Below are 20,504 nucleotides of genomic sequence, written 5' to 3' on the forward strand. Positions count from 1 at the left end.
CAATGGGACAGGGTTCCCAAAAAGGGACAGTTGGGAGCTATGCCTGTACAAGCTCAGGAGCAATCTAGTACCTTTGCCCACCTGCCGGCTGTTACACACATATCAGGAGCTTCCTGGGAGGCAGAATATGAAAACAGATTGCAGCGCTCCCCCCTCAGTCAGACGCATAAACAAGTAACGCTGCAGTGCTTCACAAATAAACAGGCCAATAAGCCATTTGGGTGTGCTAAGCAATGAGCCGGTATTAGGACTGGCTCAGGTCTTCCCTGCTATGGGCCTATTCTGCTGACTGTCACACCAACATGCTTAATCAGTGCTTTCCAGCAGAGCCCTGCACTTTGTACTTTCCTACTCTGCAAATAATGGCTGCTGGGAGTGTTGGGGAAGGAGGGGGGGGGTGTCTAGTTGTTCTTTTAACCTAGAACATGATTTTGTATCAAAGCAAAAATACAAAGGCAGAGAAAAATCCAGAAACTTTCAGTTGCAGCGTGAGGTGAGTAAATCACATGACATTTACTCATCAATGCAAAGCAGTAACACCACTGTCAGGTACCTGTGTGCTGCAATGCCAAGGATCAATCTCCAGGGGAAACCCAATCTACATGGCAGTATAACAAGTAACCTCTCCCCCTTAGGCTTCATTCACATTATACATGATGCCGTTGTACATTTCAGCAACACATATAGGGGCTGTCAGGCAAGAAGTGCATAGACTGAACTGTCCGATGTTCACACTACATGCGTTGCGCAGCAGTGCGATGCGCTATAGCACTGTTGCATTCATTTTTCATCAAAGCGCAGCGCAGACCCATTCACTGTAGTGAATTGGATCAGCAGAACAACGCGCAAATAGATGTGCAATTGTGCACGCTGCGTTCCGACTGCACGGCGATCTGTGTTTGACAGTGTGAAGGAGGCCTTATAGTGTTAGTGCATTTATGTGGTTAAAAAGTCTTAGTATGCATCTGCGATCAATAATAAGGCTACTTTCACACTGGGACGTTGCGGTTTGATGCGACGTTAAAGTCGCAACGCAAACAACGCAACATCCCAAAAATGTCACAAGGCAACTCTATGCCCCGTTATGGTCGCATACAGTAGGCATACAGGCAATGTAATGTATGCGTCCAGGTCATTACTGAGCATGTGCAAACAGTCCCCCGCAGTTAATGGGTATCACGCACTGCATGCAGCACTTTCTAATACTACACGTTACACACAAAGGCATCGTGTGCACTGTGAATGTTGCACAGACTTAGTCTTGCTGTGCATTAATACACGTTAAAACTTTTTCTAACGTGCACTTTAACGTCGCACTGTGAAAGAGGCCTAAATGTACTGATTGTTTTACTGGCGGGAGCCCCAGATACTGGTCTATGAGAAATGACTCACGACTAGCCCTTACTGCATGTGTACTAAAAAGTGCTGATAGTAATCAGCAGAGCGCAGAGATCCGCACACACAGCAGCCAGTTTGCTATCAATGTAAGCATGACATAAAGGTACTGTATTCGATGAAGGTGACAAAATATTACTGAAAGTACATACACTGATCAGCCAAGTCTGTAAAACCACCTCCTTACAGCGCAGCTGATGGGAGAGAGATATGGAGTCTGACATTTAAATTTTCCTTTAGGGCCCGGTCACACTTATGTGCGATGCTGTATTATGACGCACCACATATTGTCTGCAGTGAGCATTGTAACATGAAAGCCCATAGACTCATTTTACTGCTCACAGTAAAGCGTTCCCACGTGTTGCGATATAACATGCCCAGGAATATTTTATCATAGGACGCAAACGAATTCCCGTTAGGTTCATTTATGCTAGCACTGCTGTTTTGCGCTGAAACTTAACCACTTGATGACCGCAGTGTTAACCCCCCCCCCCTAAAGACCAGGCACTTTTTTTCTGTAGTGGGCTGTGCAGGCTTTTCAGCCTCCTGCACAGCCCAGCTAAGGAGTATGGCGATCGGACTCACCTCCTATTTGTGTCCCTACGAGGACATGCTACCGATCGCCGCTGTCACTTTTTTTTTCTCTCTTTAGCCTCATAGAGGCTTTCATTGCCGCCGTCCCCCTCCCTCTCCTTCACCCCTCCCCTCTGCCTGAAGAATTGAGCAGGACGGCGATCAGCCCTGCTCTCCGCCTCTTATAGGCATCAGCCTAAGAGAGGACAGCGATCCCCGGCCAATCACAGGCCGGAGATCGCCGATCTCATACAGCGCTGCTGGAGACCGCAGCGCTGTACGCATATAAACAAGGGGGATTTCTTTCCCCTTTCGTTAACAAGCAGCCTGCTAGCCGCGACCGGCGGCTTGCAGGCTAATCACGGAACTCCGTTCCGTGAAGTGGCAGGGACCGATCGCGCATGCACGCGGCCGTTCCCTGGGGAACTGCATCCCCAGGACTTGACGCCAATTGACGTTAGGCGGTCCTGGGGCTGCTGTCGGTCACGCCCATTGGCGTGAGGCGGTCTTAAAGTAGTTAAAGTGACATTTGAGGCAGAAAATAAAAAAAGTTTTACTCACCTGGGGCTTCTACCAGCCCCCTGCAGCGTGCGTGTGCGTGTGTGCGCGTGCGCGTGCGTGCGTAGACCGCCATTAGCATACAGTTCCTCTGGACAGCCAGAAACAGGTAATTAGGTTCCCTTTTGTCTGCCACCCTGCAAATGTGGGGCATTGCTTTGATCTTTTGTATTTATGTAGACGGCTGCCTGTTGGTCAAAACAATATCCGACTAAGTGAGTCTGCCAAGTTCAAAGTGGACAGGAATGTTTGACATTTACATATGACAGGCCTGCTGGAAGGTTGAGGAAGCCTTAATCAATGGTCACCTGGCGCGTGGGAGGAGGGGGGGGAGTCCTTTTTGATGACCTGAAAACTGAGACAGGAAAAAACCTTGAAATTCACATGTCACACCTAGCCTAGATGTGACAAGTGGCTCGGCAGACTGTGATGTTACAAACGGGTAAATTGTGTTAGTCTTGGGGCAAGAAACTGCCTCTGGCCAGGAAATGGCTTATTATGCCAAGAGCAGTCAAGTCCCCACCTTTGATCTGCTGCGAAATACACTTTTAAAACTAGTTCCTCCCCTCCCCAAGGAAGTTGCAGCCTCCGGGCGTATCTCACAGTATAAAAAGCAGAGCCAGATGCCTAGAAAGAATAGTCTCTTGGAGGTAGCGCATAGCTAGAGTGATCCCGAGCGAATCTGAACTGCGTTCTCCCGCCAAACCACGTTCTAACCTACACGGTAACGTTATATCCCATTTTTATTTTATGCAAATATCCTTGTGTGTATTTTTGTAACTTTTATCTTTGCAACTTTTTTACTTTGTTTTTTTGTACATCTTTTGTATATATTAAGTTCTGCATTGTTCCACATTTTCCTGGAATATTAAATCGTTATTTAAATAAGTTTGACTTCTGCTGTACTAAACCAACACTCATAGCCTAGAAGAGACTGAAGTGCAACTGTGTATAAATCCATGCCTAATTGTACGTTTGAGTAACCCTACCGTATGAGATTGTAATTAAATTGTGTGTGGGGGCGTTTGTCATACGTTGGCCTAAAGCGCGCAGCTGACCCAACGTACGAAAACGCCAGTGCGAGGAGCTCGACAGCAGAGGGGCTAACAGTATTGTTCGGAACGACTGTTAGTGGTTTTGCTTCACTACAGTGTAAGATTGCAACTGTGTGTGTGCGTGGCATTCCTGTATTCGGCCTAAAGCGCAAAGCTGACCCGAATACGAAAATGCGGATTGCGCGCTGAGCACTCGACAGCAGAGTGGACGTGTCTAGCAAACCGCTAATGGTGGCAGTGAGAAGTGTTCTGGGGGGGTCAAAGCCTTGTTTTAGCGTGACTAAGGCTGCTTCCCCTCTCAATCGGGTCAAACCCGCAGTCGGGAACCGTATACGCAGGCGTGCCACAGGGCCGGTTCCTGACAAGGCCTGTCGCCAAAAACAAAAGTAGCTGCCGGCGGGGACAGATAGATCCGAATGAGACTGCGAGGGCACAGGATGGCTGCAGGGGGCTGGTAGAAACCCCAGGTAAGTAGCACTCTATTTGACCTGCATTAAAGGGACACTTAAGTCAAACAAAAAAAAATGAGTTTTACTCACCTGGGGGTTCCAATAGCCCCTTGCAGCTATCTGGTGCCCTCGCCGTCTCCCTCCGATCCTCCTGGCCCCACCGGCAGCCACTTCCTGTTTCGGTGACAGGAGCTGACAGGCTGGGGACGCGCGTGATTCTTCACGTTCCCAGACACATTAGCACCCTCTATGCTGCTATATGGTATATGATATATGCTATAGCAGCAAAGATGGCGCTATTGTGGCCAGGAATGCGAAGAATCACTCGCGTCCCCAGCCTGTCAGCTCCTGTCACCGAAACAGGAAGTGGCTGCCGGTGGGGCCAGGAGGATCGGAGGGAGACAGGCGAGGGCACCAGACAGCTGCAGGGGGCTATTGGAAGCCCCAGGTGAGTAAAACTCATTTTTTTGGTTTGACTTAAGTGTCCCTTTAAGTATCCCTTTAATGTCCCAATGGGTATGCCATGCGTCTTAAAGTGTGCAACAAAACATGTTGTTCACCTTCGTTGGCTAGTGTGATAGAAGCTTCAGACACTGCAAATTGCCTGGCAGTCCTCTGCCTCTTTTAGCCATAGCCCATGAACAAGCATGCAGATCAGGTGCTCTGACTGCAGTCTGACTAGATTAGCTGCATTCTTGTTTCAAACCATCTTTCCCAGAATAGAAGACACTGTTCTAAGTAAGTTCTCCGGTGTCAGCGGCGGCATATTATTCAAGCTGTGAGGGCGCCCTTTGACCCTCACGCTGACACTACGCAGTACGGGATGCCGGCTCTGCGCTGGCGCTCTCCTCGTCATAATCAAGTGCGCCTGGAACGCATCAGCCGGGTGCACATGATGACATAAGGAGAGTGCCAGCACAGAGACAGTTACTTAGAACGGAGGGGGACACAGCCACAAGGGAGGTGCGGTAAGAGACCACACCTCCCCATACACTAAACGTCCCAGCTAGGTCTTATATTGGGGTAGGTCTTATAATAGGGGAAACACGGTATGTGTGATTCAGACGCTTAAAAGGAAATAAATATGGCTGCCTCCATATCCCTCTTACTTAAGTTACCTTTAATATTGTGGAGTTAAAGGGTACCTGAAGTGAACAAAAAAAATACAGTATATTCTGGTGTATAAGACTACTTATTAACCCTTGAAAATCATCTGAAAAGTCAGGGGTCATCTTAAACACCAGGTGTCATTTATGCCGTGTGATAAGCCCTATCCTGTTACCGCCTCTCAGATCTCGCTGCTGAGGACTGTAGTGAAGTGGCGCAGGCGCACATGTGTGAGATCTGAGAGGCAGAGAAGGAGGTACATAGGATACAAGGGTGGGCCAGACGGGTGAAAGAGGCATGTTTTATGGGCACAGTGCAATCTATTCTTCCATACTGCTCTGATAAACAGGTCGACAAGGAGAACGGACCAATCCACTTAGGGAGAGGGAGAGTTGACCAATCCAACCAGTCAATCACCTATATACAGTTATATACTGGGTACCACATACAGTACAGCATTCATACATAGCACCAGTATATGTTTTTTACATTTTTATTTTATGTGCGTTGGAAGAGGGGTAGTCTTATATGGCGAGTATATCCCAAACTATATTTTAACTGGAAAAGTTGGGGGGTCGTCTTATACTCCCAGTCGTCTTATACACCGGAATATATGGGTAAAACCTTACCTCAGTAGTGGGAAGCTTTAGGATAGTCTAGAGCAGGGCTAGGGAACCTATGGCTCTGGAGCCAGGTGTGGCTCTTTTATGACTACATCTGGCTCAGACAAATCAGTAGGAGTTGATTCACTAAGCAACACCGTTCAAGCAGCTCAGCTTAGTGTGGCAGTGCAAGTAAACTTTTCAAAGTAGTGCACACTGCTGCTGTAGCATGCCCTTCTAACTTATTGTCTAACCAATTTTCCCACTCTGGACCAGTCAGGTCCAGCGATTTTGTAGAATGGGATTCCTGTACTTTGATTGGCCCAATAGGCTGCCTGTCACTTGTCAGGCAGCCTATTGGGCCAAAGTGCGTGGATCTCATCCTACAAAGTGAATCAACCACCAAGTCACCTAGCTAATTGTACAAGCTGTTAGTTGGTATTTCTCCTGTCTGGCTCTCGGGGAAATTGCCGGTTTTGCTGAAACCCAAGAGAAGCTGAAGATGTGTCTGACACTTCCGCTGCCCGTCGGATGAACTATATACACACACACACACACACACACACACACACACACACACACACACACACAACCATGGCAACAGGGACGTGAGCCCTACTGTTCCAGTTTGAAACATTGTATGGCTCTCATGGAATTACATTAAAATATGTGGTGTTTATGGCTCTCAGACAAAAAGGTTCCTGACCTCTGGTCTAGAGGCTTCCTGGATCCTCCTGAAGCCCGATACGATTTTTCAACGCACTTTTTACTATCATAAGTAATGGGAAGGTAATTACAGTTTGTTCTCATAAACAGGTCAATTAATGCATTTTCTCTCTTTATATACAATCCTTAAATCCAACTTTAGGATCATTCTAATTTTCAGCTCCAATCGACTATAGAATCGTTTTACATCAATTTTTGCCACTCACTGCACAGCTTTTTGTACAATTTGATCATAAAAAGTGCGCTGAAAGATCACATCTGATTAACCTCCTGGGGGATACAATTATATCGCCCAGGAGGTGGCGCAGCACTATTTTTTAAAATTTTTAATTTTTTAAATCATGTAGCGAGCCCAGGGCTCGCTACATGATAGCCGCTGTGCAGCGGCATCCCCCCACCCCCTCCGATCGCCTCCGGCAATCAAAGCAAACAGGAAATCCCATTCAGAACGGGATTTCCTGTTTGGCTTCCCCCGTCGCCATGGCGACGATCGGGATGACGTCATCGACGTCAACGACGTCGTGACGTCAGAGGGAGTCCCGATCCACCCCTCAGCGCTGCCTGGCACTGATTGGCCAGGCTGCGCACGGGGTCTTGGGGGGGGGGGGGGGGAGCGGCGCGGCGGGTAGCGGAGAATCAGCGTGGAGCGGCCGCGATCGGTATATACACGCAGCTAGCAAAGTGCTAGCTGCGTGCAACAAAAAGAAAAATTATTCAAATCGGCCCACCAGGGCCTGAGAAATCCTCTGTGGCGGCTTACCCCGAGCTCAGCTCGGGATTATCCCCCAGAGAGTTAAAAAAAAAAAAAAGAGCTTGGCAAATAGGTTTCTTATGGACACACCTCCCCATCCATGTACCAACACTAACCATGCATGAAAAATGTTTGCACAAGCCAGGTAGAGTAAGGCTGCTCAGCACTGCTTTTTTTCCCACCATGCACGAGTGCTTCGTTCTAGTCAGCATGCACAGACCTTACTTGTGCATGTCCAGTCGGAATATGCTTGTGCAAGGATGGGAGGGTGGCCAAAAGCAGAAGAGGGTCCTGAGCAGCAAGGGTGGGCTCGAAGAAGATCTGGGAAACCTGTGGACCATCCAGAAACTCCCGTCTGCTAAGGCAAGCATCTAAAATTCCCACCCAACTATTCATAGCAGGTCTGTTTTACAGTACCTGTGGCCCATCCAAGCCTGGACTCCACACGACCTGTGATGTTGCCCTGTGGTATCAGGCCCCAAGAGGTTATCAGCAAGTCCAGGAAGTTGTGATATGGGATTCCACAGATGGTTTATCAGATTAAAGGCCCAAGTTTTTGAAACCAACAATAGTTTCCATGATCTCGCGAGGTGGTTACGAGTGCACAATTAGGCAAACACCGCTTTGTGATGCGTGGTGACAACGAACGTCACTGCAGATCTTTAACCACCCTGGCGTTCTATTAAGATCGCCAGGGCGGCTGCGGGAGGGTTTTTTTTCAATAAAAAAAAAAAACTATTTCATGCAGCCAACTGAAAGTTGGCTGCATGAAAGCCCACTAGAGGGCACTCCGGATGCGTTCTTCTGATCGCCTCCGGCGGCCAGAAGTAACACGGAAGGCCACAATGAGCAGCCTTCCGTGTTTCGCTTACCTCGTCGCCATGGCGACGAGCGGAGTGACGTCATAGACGTCAGCCGACGTCCTGACGTCAGCCGCCTCCGATCCAGCCCTTAGCGCTGGCAGGAACTTTTTGTTCCGGCTACGCTGGGCTCAGGCGGCTGGGGGGACCCTCTTTCGCCGCTGCACGCGGCGGATCGCCACGCTGCGGCGGCGATCAGGCAGCACACGCAGCTGGCAAAGTGCCGGCTGCGTGTGCTGCTTTTTATTTGATGAAAATCGGCCCAGCAGGGCCTGAGCGGCAGCCTCCGGCGGTGATGGACGAGCTGAGCTCGTCCAGACCACTCAGCTGGTTAAGATCCCAGACGAATCCCACGCAAACAGTTGAATTCGTTGGAACTCTCGTTCACACACCAGTCGTGTGCCATTGCGTGTACCCACAGACAGGTAGATGGATCGGAGAACCTCGTTCATCAGAAACGGTCACTGTGCGGTTCCCCAATCCAGGTATTTAGCTTAAGATCTAGGGCATTTTTCACTTAAAACTATCATCTCTGTTAAAAGAGCTGAAAGTGAATTGTGGGAGTCAGAAAGTCCCAGAATACACTAAATCACTCCCATCCCTTTAGATTGTAAGCTTGCATGGGCAGGGCTCTCACACTTGTGTCCTGGAAATTGATATTCATTTTGTATCTTGCAATCGGTTATACATTTTATTCATCAGGTTACATTTGTCACTAATTACCTTATATTAAAGCCTAATTTTTCAGCACAAAACATGTGTTGAAAAGTTACTCCCTTGGCTTATATGCGAGTCAGCTGAACAGGTTTTGTTGTTTTGATATTGACAGAGGAGTGTAAGGATCGTGCACTAGTGATCATGCTCTTGCCAGCTAGCTTCCTGCTGTGTCCGTGCGCCCCATCCCCTGCAGCATGGTGTGCAGTGTGCACTACTCAAGACTACCTGTGTCCCCTGGCTTGTGGAGCGAAGTGTGCAAACAACGTGTCAGCGGTGCAATGATTGAGGATTCTTCCTGTGTGGCATTCACTGTCTCATATCTATGATGCCACCTAGTGGCGTCTGAGACACAGCTGTATCATCCTTGGGGCACATCTGGCAATGGGGAAGGGGGCTGACTTGTACTGGGGGCATATCTGGCTACTGTGGACAGGGCTATACTAGAGAGGGGGCTTATACAGGAGTAAGTCACCTTTTCCTGGTTTCTAAAAGGGAAAGTAGGTACCGCGGCTTATACGCTGGTCGACTTTTATGAGAGTTTATACAGTACCAATTCTGTATTTTGTACCAGTGTCTATATTCTGTGTATACCATGGTCTGTATTATTCTGTACCTAGTTTGTTTTTCCTTTCTTTGTACAGCACCACCGAATATGTTGGCGGCTTATAAATAATAATAAATCAGTTATATAATGACTTGACTTGTTGCAGTGTTAGAATCTGGCCATGATGGTACAAGTGTGATCAGCAAGGGATCCACTTCACATTGTAAGACAAAATAATGATAGCATTTCGAGGCCCCCTTCTGTCTCCAAACACATTCACAGCTGGATGGATTCAGTCCACCAAGCAGCTTCTCACGTCTCTCAGGAGACAACCTCATCTTCCTGCTCTCCCTTACTTATCCCACCAATTCTGAGGGTGTCCCAGCTGAAAACCGCTCATCCATCATTTACATTTAGTGGAACATGGAAAGTATTGTGGTCATATACAACATTTTTTACAGATTAGGATATTAACCATTTATGCTTCAAGCTTCACGTCCGCAGCGGCAGCTGCTACAGCCGCAGGGACACAGCCCCTGTGCCAATCCAAACATCTCCGCCGAGAATAAACACTGTTTTTATTCAAAAACAGTGTTTATTCTTAAATAGAGCTTCTGCGCTTCCTCCTGCCGACGATTTTCAACGCCCAATCATTAGATTTATGAATGGGAACTTTGTTCCCATTCATTAATCTTCCCGCAGCCCACCCGTGATGCAGGCTTCCATTGAAACCTGCGTCACTTCCCTAGTAACAATGTAGCAACACATTGTTTCCTATGTAGTGTACTTGTACACTACATAGTATTTTGCTCAGCGGCCCAAATAGTAAAACATCTACAGACTTTAGGGTATAAAAAAAATAATATGTATGTCAAGAGGGCAATATTATAAATATATGGGCTAAAAATTAGCGATGGATGTATAACTGAAAAAATGTACCTTTATTTCCAAATAAAATATTGTAACCATACATACTAGGGATATAATTTTAACGTTGCAATAACCGGGACAAATGGGCAAATAAAATGCGTGGGTTTTAAATTATGGTAGAATGTGGTATTTTAAAACTACAACGGCCGAAAATGGAGAAATTATTTTTTTCTTAATTATTCCCATTAAAATGCATTTAGAATAAAATAATTCTTAACATAATGTACCACCCAAAGCAAGCCTAATTGGTGGCGGAAAAACAAAGTATAGATCATTTGTGATAAATAGTGATAAAGTTATTGGGGAATGAAAGGGAGGAGCACTAGAAGCGGGAAAATTCCTCTCGTCCAGAAGGTGAAAAATACCAGCAGACTAAAATGGGGAGGAACTGTAGTGAAAGTAACGTAACTAATAAAATAGCTTATATTGTTTTACAATATTCATTCAGGGCTGGTGCACACCGAGCGGGTTTTTTCGGCGTTTTTGCAGACGCTTGCGGCTGCGGATACGCTTGGTCAATGTATCTCAATGGGGTGGTTCACACCAGAGTGGGAGGCGTTTTGCAGAAACGCATACTCCCGGGGTGAGGCATTTCTTTGGATTGCAGGGTATTTCTGCCTCCAAAGTATAGGAAAAACGCAAACCACTCTGAAAAACGGCAGTTCAGAGCGGTTTTGCAGGTGTTTTTGTTACAGAAGCTGTTCAGTAACAGCTTTACTGTAACAATATATGAAATCTACTACACCAAAAACGCAAAATGCTAGCTGAAACGCTACAGAAAAATAAGAAAAAGCGTTTCAAAATCTGCTATCATTTTGCGGATCTGCTAGCAGGTTTTGGTGTGCACCGGGCCTCAGTCAGTTTTTGCCCCTTGTAAAATCTTTCCTCTCCCTGATTTACATTCTGACATTTATCACAGGTGGCAACATGATCTTTAGTCCTATATAATAGCAAATATATTGGCGCCAAGGAACAATGGAACCGCCGCCGAGAAGAACAATGTCCAACATTTCAGAAGTCAGGCATACATCAAAGGTCAGCGCAGGTTTAGAAAGTCCTTGTATGTAGGGAATGATAAATTCTTCACCACAATACATCAAATGCTCAGAGGTAGGTATCCGCCAAACATCAAAACAAGAAAAGGCTTACCAGCTCCTAACAAACAACATATAGAAATGGCTCAGGTCACAGATCGCGTCCAGGGAACATCAGACGTCGTGAAGATCCAGTGGCCATCCGTATGGAGGTAAAGTTTCAGGAATTTATATAGGAAAACAAAAACGGCAATATCTAAGCGTAACCCGTTTATTTAGATAAAATTTCTTTAACCACTTGTCGACGGCCCACTGCACATTGGCGGCGGCAAAGTGGCAGCACCAGGACCACGTGACGCAGAATGGCGTCGGGTCCTGGGACACTGTTTTGCCGGGGATCGCGTGCTGGGATGCGCAATAGGCTCCGCCCACCCGCGACGTCAACCCGCCGGCCAATCGGAAGTGCCGGCGGGTTGTTAACCCGACGATCGCCGCATAGGAAGCGTATAATACACTTTGTAATATTTACAAAGTGTATTATACAGGCTGCCTCCTGCCCGGGTGTCCCAGTGTCCGAGGGACCACCAGGGCAGGCTGCAGCCACCCTAGTCTGCACCCAAACACACTGATCTGCCCCCCCCCCGCCCCCTGATCGCCCACAGCACCCCTCAGACCCCCCCCTGCCCACCCCCCAGACCACTGTTTGCACCCAATCACCCCCCCCCCCCCCCCCCTAATCACCCATCAATCACTCCCTGTCACTATCTGTCAACGCTATTTTTTTTTTTAGTCCCTAAACTGCCCCCTGGCGACTCCTGATCACCCCCCACCCCTCAGATTCTCCCCAGACCCCCCCCCCCAGATGTGCCCCCACCCTGTGTACTGTATGCATCCATCCCCCCTGATCACCTGTCAATCACCCATCAATCATCCCCTGTCACTAACACCCATCAATCAGCCCCTAACCTGCCCCTTGCGGGCAATCTGATCACCCACCCACACCATTAGATCGCCTGCAGACCCAACGTCAGATCACCTCCCAAGTGCACTGTTTACATCTGTTCTCTCCTCTAAACACCCACTAATTACCCATCAATCACCCCCTATCACTGTTACCCATCAGATTAGACCCTAATCTGCCCCTTGCGGGCACCCAATCACCCGCCTACATGCTCAGATTGCCCTCAGACCCCCCCTTATCAATTCGCCAGTGCATTATTTACATCTGTTCTTCCCTGTAATAACCCACTGATCACCTATCAATCACCCCCTGTCACTGCCACCCATCAATCAGCCCCTAACCTGTCCCTTGCGGGTAAGCTGATCACCCACCCACACCATCAGATCGCCTGCAGACCCGCCGTCAGATCACCTCCCAAGTGCATTGTTTACATCTGTTCTCTCCTCTAAACACCCACTAATTACCCATCAATCACCCCCTGTCACTGCTACCCATCAGATTAGACCCCTATCTGCCCCTAGGGCACCCAATCACCCGCCCACACCCTCAGAACGCCCTCAGACCCCAGCCCTGATCACCTCGCCAGTGCATTGCTTGCATCTATTCCCCCCTCTAATCACACCTTGAGACACCCATCAACCACCTCCTGTCACCCCCTAGCACACCTACCCATCAAATTAGGCCCCAATTTGCCCTGTGTGGGCTCCAGATCACTCGGCCAAACCCTCAGACCCCCCTTCAGATCACCTCCCCAGTGCATTGATTGCATCTATTTTCCCCTCTAACCACCCCCTGAGACACCCATCAATCACCTCCTGTCACCCCCCCCCCCCCCCTATCCATCAGATCAGGCCCAATACAACCTGTCATGTAAGAGGCCACCCTGCTTATGACCGGTTCCACAAAATTCGCCCCCTCATAGACCACCTGCCATCAAAATTTGCAGATGCTTATACCCCTGAACAGTCATTTTGAGACATTTGGTTTCCAGACTACTCACGGTTTTGGGCCCGTAAAATGCCAGGGCAGTATAGGAACTCCACAAGTGACCCCTTTTTAGAAAAAAAAACACCCCAAGGTATTCTGTTAGGTGTATGAAGCATTCATAGAAGATTTTATTTTTTGTCAAAAGTTAGCGGAAATTGATTTTTATTGTTTTTTCACAAAGTTTCATTTTTCACTAACTTGTGACAAAAAAGAAGATCTTCTATGAACTCACCATACTCCTAACGGAAAACCTTGGGGTGTCTGCTTTCTAAAATGGGGTCATTTGTGGGGTTCCTATACTGCCCTGGCATTTTAGGGGCCCTAAACCATGAGGAGTAGTCTTGAAACCAAATGTCGCAAAATGACCTGTGAAATCCTAAAGTTACTCATTGGACTTTGGGCCCCTTAGCGCAGTTAGGGTGCAAAAAAGTGCCACACATCTGGTATCGCCGTACTCAGGATAAGTAGTATAATGTGTTTTGGGGTGTTTTTACACATACCCATGCTGAGTGGGAGAAATATCTCTGTAAATGGACAATTGTGTGGAAAAAAAAAAAAAATCTAAAAATTGTCATTTACAGAGATATTTCTCCCACCCAGCATAGGTATGTGTAAAAATACACCCCAAAACACATTATACTACCTCTCCCGAGTATGGCAATACCACATGTGTGGCACTTTTTTGCAGCCTAACTGCGCTAAGGGGCCCTAAGTCCAATGAGCACCTTTAGGCTTTACAGGGGTGCTTACAATTTAGCACCCCCCAAAATGCCAGGACAGTAAACACTCCCCACAAATGACCCCATTTTGGAAAGTAGACACTTCAAGGTATTCATAGAGGAGCATAGTGAGTCCGTGGCAGATTTCATTTTTTTTTTTTGTCGCAAGTTAGAAGAAATGGAAACTTTCTTTTTTTTTGTCACAAAGTGTCATTTTCCGCTAACTTGTGACAAAAAATACAATCCTCTATGAACTCACCATGCCTCTCAGTGAATACTTTGGGATGTCTTCTTTCAAAAATGGGGTCATTTGGGGGGTATTTATACTATCCTGGAATTTTAGCCCCTCATGAAACCTGACAGGTGCGCAGAAAAGTCGGAGATGCTTCAAAATGGGAAAATTCACTTTTGGCACCATAGTTTGTAAACGCTATAACTTTTATCCAAACCAATAAATATACACTGAATGTTTTTTTTTTTTTTTTTAATCAAAGACATGTAGCAGAATAACTTTCGCGCTCAAATGTATAGGAAATTTTACTTTATTTGAAAAATGTCAGCACAGAAAGTTAAAAAAGCCATTTTTTTGACAAAATTCATGTCTTTTTTGATGAATATAATAAAAACTAAAAATCGCAGCAGCAATCAAATAGCATCAAAAGAAAGCTGTATTTGTGAGAAGGAAATGAGGTAAAATTCATTTAGGTGGTAGGTTGTATGACTGAGCAATAAACCGTGAAAGCTGCAGTGGTCTGAATGGAAAAAAAGGCTCTGGTCCTTAAGTGGTTAAAAAGGTAGTAGATATAAAAACAGTAACTCGCATACAGGGCCCATAAACTGGGAACCCCTGATGATTAGCGCGCATGTAATAGCCAATCGAAGATCAATAGACAATGTTGCCACCTTCGAAACCGGTCAGGAAGGTAACAGGTAACAGGTAACTATTGATCTACGATTGACCATTACATGCGCGCTAATCTTTAGGGGTTCCCAGTTTATGGGCCCCGTATGCGAGTTACTGTTTTTATATCTACTGAGTTTTAAAGAAATTTTATCTAAACAAACCTCTTTAGTCCTGCCAGGTGCAGCTCTGTGGAAAGTTTGTTTCTGAGAATTCCAAAGCCAGTAAAAATAATGCCTGGTCTCCAGTGGCTTAACTACAAATCATGTGGCCACTCAGCAAAACTCTGATGAGGCACCCCAATGTCTACATGACTTAGACTCTTGCACTACGCAGTGGAAGCACATCCAGGGCTGTGGAGTCGGAGTTGGAATCGGAGAGTCAGAGTCGGTGGTTTCATAAACTGAGGCGTCAGAGTCAGGAGTCCGACGATCGGACGATTTTTGTACCAACACCACAGCCCTGGTAAGTATTAGACTAAGAAGTCTGAGTCAGGGAGTCGGAGCAATTTTTGGGTACCTGGAGTTGGAGGATTCATAAACTGAGGTGTTGGATGATTTTTGTACTGACTCCACAGCCCTGAGATTTTCTGCTAAACGTTTGTGTTATATCGACTGGTGAAAAGTGGTAGAGCAGTTAACCACTTGATGACCCACCCTTTACCCCCCCTTAAGGACCAGCGTGGTTATTAGTGATCTGTGCTGGGTGGGCTCTGCAGCCCCCAGCACAGATCAGGTTGCAGGCAGAGAGATCAGATTGCCCCCCTTTTTTCCCCCCTATGGGGATGATGTGCAGGGGGGGTCTAATCTCTTCTGCCTGCGTGTGGCTGGCGGGGGGGGGGGGGCACCTCAAAGCCCCCCTCCGCGGCGAAATTCCCCCCTCCCTCTCCTACCTGTCCCCTCCCCGGTGATCCGGGCTGCACAGGACGCTATCCGTCCTGTGCAGCCAGTGACAGGACGTCCCCTGTCACATGGCGGCGATCCCCGGCCGCTGATTGGCCGGGGACCGCCGATCTGCCTTACGGCGCTGCTACGCAGCAGCGCCGTACAAATGTAAACAAAGCGGATTATTTCCGCTTGAGTTTACATGTAGCCTGCGAGCCGCCATCGGCGGCCCGCAGGCTATTCACGGAGCCCCCCCGCCGTGATTTGACAGGAAGCAGCCGCTCGCGCGAGCGGCTGCTTCCTGATTAATCAGCCTGCAGCTGGTGACGCAGTACTGCGTCGCTGGTCCTGCAGCTGCCACTTTGCCGACGCACGGTATAAGCGTGCGGTCGGCAAGTGGTTAAACTAATAGTTTTATGGTATTGATTGCTTATCTGATCTAGCACAAGTTGCATAGTGTACAGCCAGCATAACTAAGTTTGAAAGATTGAGAGTTGTAGGACAGGTCCGATCTGAGGGCCAGTGCACACCAAAAACTGCTAGTGGATCCACAAACGCTAGTGATTTTTGAAAAGGTTTTTCAGAGCGATATTAGGGAGGTTAGAGAGATTTTCTAATCATGCCTAGCGATTTTTTGAGCATTTTTTTATATTTTGTTACAATAGAGCTGTACCTGAACAGCTACTGTAAAAAAACGCTTTGAAATTCGCTCCGATCTAACGTTTTTCAGGAACTTTTTTCCATATACTTAACACTGAGGCAGAATCGCCTCAGTAATCAGCGAAAATGCTGCAGGACCCGAGTTTGCAGTTGGGGGAAAGGGAAAAAAAAAAAAAAACACTCTGGTGTGCTCCATCCAATTCACATTTATTAGCCAAGCGGTTTTCAGACCGCAAGCGTTTTTAAAAACGCTCAGAACCACTCTTGGGGTGCGCCAGCCGTCTGACAAATTAACAGTCAGATTAGCACATCAGTGTAGCAGCCATACCTGGAAGAGGGGCTGCTATCGCTTCCTTTATAAGAGCTTGAGGTGCTACTGCTAACCGAGGAGGTGCAATAGGGATCCCTCATAGAGACTGGAGGGGAGGTTCGCCTGCGGTGGGAAAAAAAGGTCATCAGTGAAGCCAAGGTAAGAAATTCACAAAGAAAGGAGCTAGTGAAGTGTGGACTTACCTGCGAGAGCCAACCGAAGCCCTCCTGCCTCCAGGGACAGACATTGGTGCACTGCAGCAGGGTGGGGCAAGGGGGCGGCAGAGAGCACCTCCTAGAGCAGCAAATGACATTCTATTAGAACAGTGCAACAAACAACTAAATATAAGAGCCACAATGTATGTATGTGGAGGTTCATTTTTTAAAAAGTAAAGACACTGCTTAATGCACCTTGAGCCATCAGCAAGCAACAATTTGACAATACTTTTTCGCCTATTTTTTTGTTATATCAATAAAGTATCTCTTAGGGCTCTTTCACACTTGCGGCGATTTTGTGCGTTAACGCAAACGGCTAACAGTTGCGTTAACCAAGATAAATGAAAGTCCATAGACTTTCATTTTACCTTTCACACCCAACTCTGCGTTTCAATGCGTTGCGGTTCCGACGCACCCGGGCGCAGTTTTTCGTCCAACGCACCCACGAGCCAGCGTTTTCCGTCGGGTTTCATTACCAGCTACCGCCGCTGATTGCGTCGCACCACAGATACCCGACGACACGCCGCAGGCAGACAACGCGTGCAGGAGAACGGCTCCTGCTCACGTTGTCTTATGTGAAAGAGCCCTTAGGAGAAAACTTAATTGAATAAGGGGTCAGCCTTTGGCTGCTGGAAGATGATCAAAAAGGCCCCTTTCCTTCAAAAGAGGGAGGGGTCCCTAATTAAATAACATTGGGGAATCTGTGTCTGTCTGGTGGGAGGATGGCAGGAGTAGACCTGTGTGTATTTTCATAATGGAACTTAGTATGAGCAATTTGACTTTGAAGCACATCTGAAGTGAGAAGAATATGGAGGCAGTCATATTGACTTCCTCTCAAACAAACCACATTGCCTGTCCATCCCTTTTTATCCTCTGCTAATACTTTTAGCCATGCCTTCCAACTGTCCCGAATGCTGCGGGACTGTCCAGATTTGGGGGGGCTCTCCCCCTATCCTGGTATGACCCCCCCAAGTCCCGGCAGGCAGTGGGCAGAGAGGGAAAAAAAATGATCGAGGTGCCATCCGCGCCGAAGTGGGATGTGAGATGCTGGCATCACATTTCTACCTCCCTCCCTCCCTCCCTCCCTCCCTTGGAATCTGCCCCCGTGTCCCCCCTGCTAGCAGAGTGTGCAGCTGAGTGGAGCGGGCTGTCATCTTACCGGCGTCCATCCATGTGCACCGGCATCTGATTTCACTCTGCTTCCTGTGACATCACAGGAAGCACAGTGAAGTCGGATGCCGGTACGCATGGATGGACGCCTGTAAGATGACAGCCCGCTCACCTGCGCAATCTGCTAGCGGGGGGGGGGGGGGGGGGCAGATTCCGAGGGAGGGAGGTGGAAAAGTGATGCCGGCATCCCACTTCGGCACGGCTGGCGCCTCGATCATTTTTTTTTTTGCCTTTTACAGTGGCACCACTCTCCCCACTCACAGCCATCCTCACCCTCCTCCCCACCCACGGGCAGGGTATATGAGGGAAATATTTATTTAAAAATATATGGGGATAAAATATAAAAAAAAAAAACAAAAAAAAAAAAAAAAAAACTTTATGGTAAGCGTGACTAGGGGGTGTGTTAGGGGTGTGGCCTATGTGTCCTGATTTCTAATTTAAAAAGGTTGTGAGGTATGCCTTTTGCCATAGACCCTGAACAAGCATGCAGCAGATCAGATGTTTCTGAATGAAATCTGACTGGATTAGTTGCATACTTGTTTCAGGCCTGTGATTCAGACACTACTGATGCCAATGAGATCAGCAAGATACTAGACAACTGGTATGGTTTAAAAGGAAATCAATATGTCAGCCTTCATATTCTTCTCACTTCAGGTGTCCTTTAAGTGATTTTCTTGCTTCACAGGAAGTGAAAATGTGCAATTGAATTTTTGCAGGGAGCTAATCAGATTTTGAATGTAATGATTAATTCTCTAACAGCTGATTAATCCGTCAAGCAGACAGGTATCATTAGGCTCAGCGCACACTGCTCTCTTCTGTCTGGTTTAGTACGTGATTCATCTGTCTCCACCAGTGAAAGTGCCTCCAGTGCATTACAATCGCCTCATTACCACGAGATGCTATTCCCTCGTACTTCTGTGGCCATGTTTCTGCACAGCACCATTCACTGTAGCCAACAAGCTGGGAAAAACCTACAACTGCCTTGCAACTTCTTGGCTGTGTTTTGAATGGATATTGTGTGCACATAGCCATAAAAGGAACCTGAAGTGAGAGGAACATGGAGGCTGCCATCTTCATTCTCTAGTAAACAATACCAGCTTCGGTGCTGAGGCTCCGCCTACAAGTCACTGACCAAGACTGAGCATGCGGATCAGATGCTGTGACTCTGCTCTGACTCCAGAGTTACAGATTGCCTCATAGTGAATGAGAACTCCTAGGAGTGTTTCAGAGGCTAAAAAAAAAAAAAAAAGGACCGACCAAAAAGGCTATGCAATACAAAAATGTATTTTAAAAACAGAAGGTATCACTGGCTGCATATAGGTCTGTGACTCAAAACACAACTGATTCCAAAAGCATGACCGCCAGGCAAAATTCCTCTCCTGTGCAACAATTCAGTTTAGCCCTGGGGAGTTCAAGGTAATTGCAGAGCAATATCCAACTGGAGCAGACCCTCACCTATGCAGTTCTATATATGGAACAGTCAGCAGGAATCCCATACGCAATCACTTTAGGAATGGCGGGCCTCGCCTTAGCACCTCTCCTACTGCAAAGGAGCAGGTGAACCATTAGGCCTCTTTTCCACGGATGGCAAAATTGCTCATTTATTGAGCAGTTCCACCGCCCAACCACAAGCGCCTTTGGCTGCAACTACATGAACGTATGATACATGGCAGCATAAAAACATCTCATGTGGCATCCGAGCCCGGCTGCACCTGCGTAGTTATAAGCCTAAGCTAACTGTGAAGGGATAAAACGCTCCGTGCCACTACAGGGCAAGGAGTGTGGCCAGGGCCGAACCTGCGCAGTAGTCCCTGACCAGCAGGAAAACAGAGGGGACTGGACAGACACCGATAGGGCCTACAGGGGGCTGGAGGAAGCCCCAAGAAAGTGTAAATCCTTTTGTCTCATTGGTCTCAGGTTTACTTCTATATATAAAAAAAAAACAAAAAAAAAAAAAACTGTCTACTATGAGGGGGATAATAGGCAACCCTGTCTGGGTCACACAGCACACCAGAAAAGTTTACCATTTCTCTGCAGTCCTTTGCCACAGCCACATGTGATCCAGGAAAGGGTTGCTATCTTACCTCAGCTCTGTAAGGGTTCAGACACACTATAAGCATTTTCTGCATGCTTTTTGGCCTCCAGAGCTTTCGGAGAGCTTTTTAAAAAACACTCCCATTGACTTACATAAGAATCACGGTATAATCGCAAAATTTTACCACAATTTTAATGTAAATCAATGGGAGCATTTTTTAAAAAGCTCTCAGAAAGCTCTGTAGGACAAAAAGCGCTTCTAGTGTGTCTGAGCCCGAATAGTGGATGGTTGAATAAATCTAGTCCAAGTTTGGATCTTATGTTCTTTACTACTCAAGCCCCTGAGGACAATAGGAAACCCA

At 47.2% G+C, this 20,504-nt stretch overlaps 1 protein-coding gene across 3 annotated transcripts in view; it reads right to left on the reverse strand.

Annotated features, from left to right (window-relative positions):
* The window catches only part of SNPH (syntaphilin), a 103,380-nt gene that overhangs the window by 36,301 nt on the left and 46,575 nt on the right, over positions 1-20,504 (reverse strand). For all 3 annotated transcript variants that reach the window (XM_068263514.1, XM_068263512.1, XM_068263513.1), the window contains exons 2-3: positions 16,927-17,017; positions 16,742-16,846 (exon numbers count right to left, since the gene is read on the reverse strand). In XM_068263514.1, coding sequence (XP_068119615.1) covers positions 16,742-16,846; positions 16,927-16,970 — 149 coding nt within the window. In that variant the 5' untranslated portion in view covers positions 16,971-17,017. The remainder of the gene's footprint in view (positions 1-16,741; positions 16,847-16,926; positions 17,018-20,504) is intronic.

Source organism: Hyperolius riggenbachi, chromosome 12 (assembly GCF_040937935.1).
Source record: "Hyperolius riggenbachi isolate aHypRig1 chromosome 12, aHypRig1.pri, whole genome shotgun sequence".
Classification (NCBI taxonomy): Eukaryota; Metazoa; Chordata; class Amphibia; order Anura; family Hyperoliidae; genus Hyperolius; species Hyperolius riggenbachi.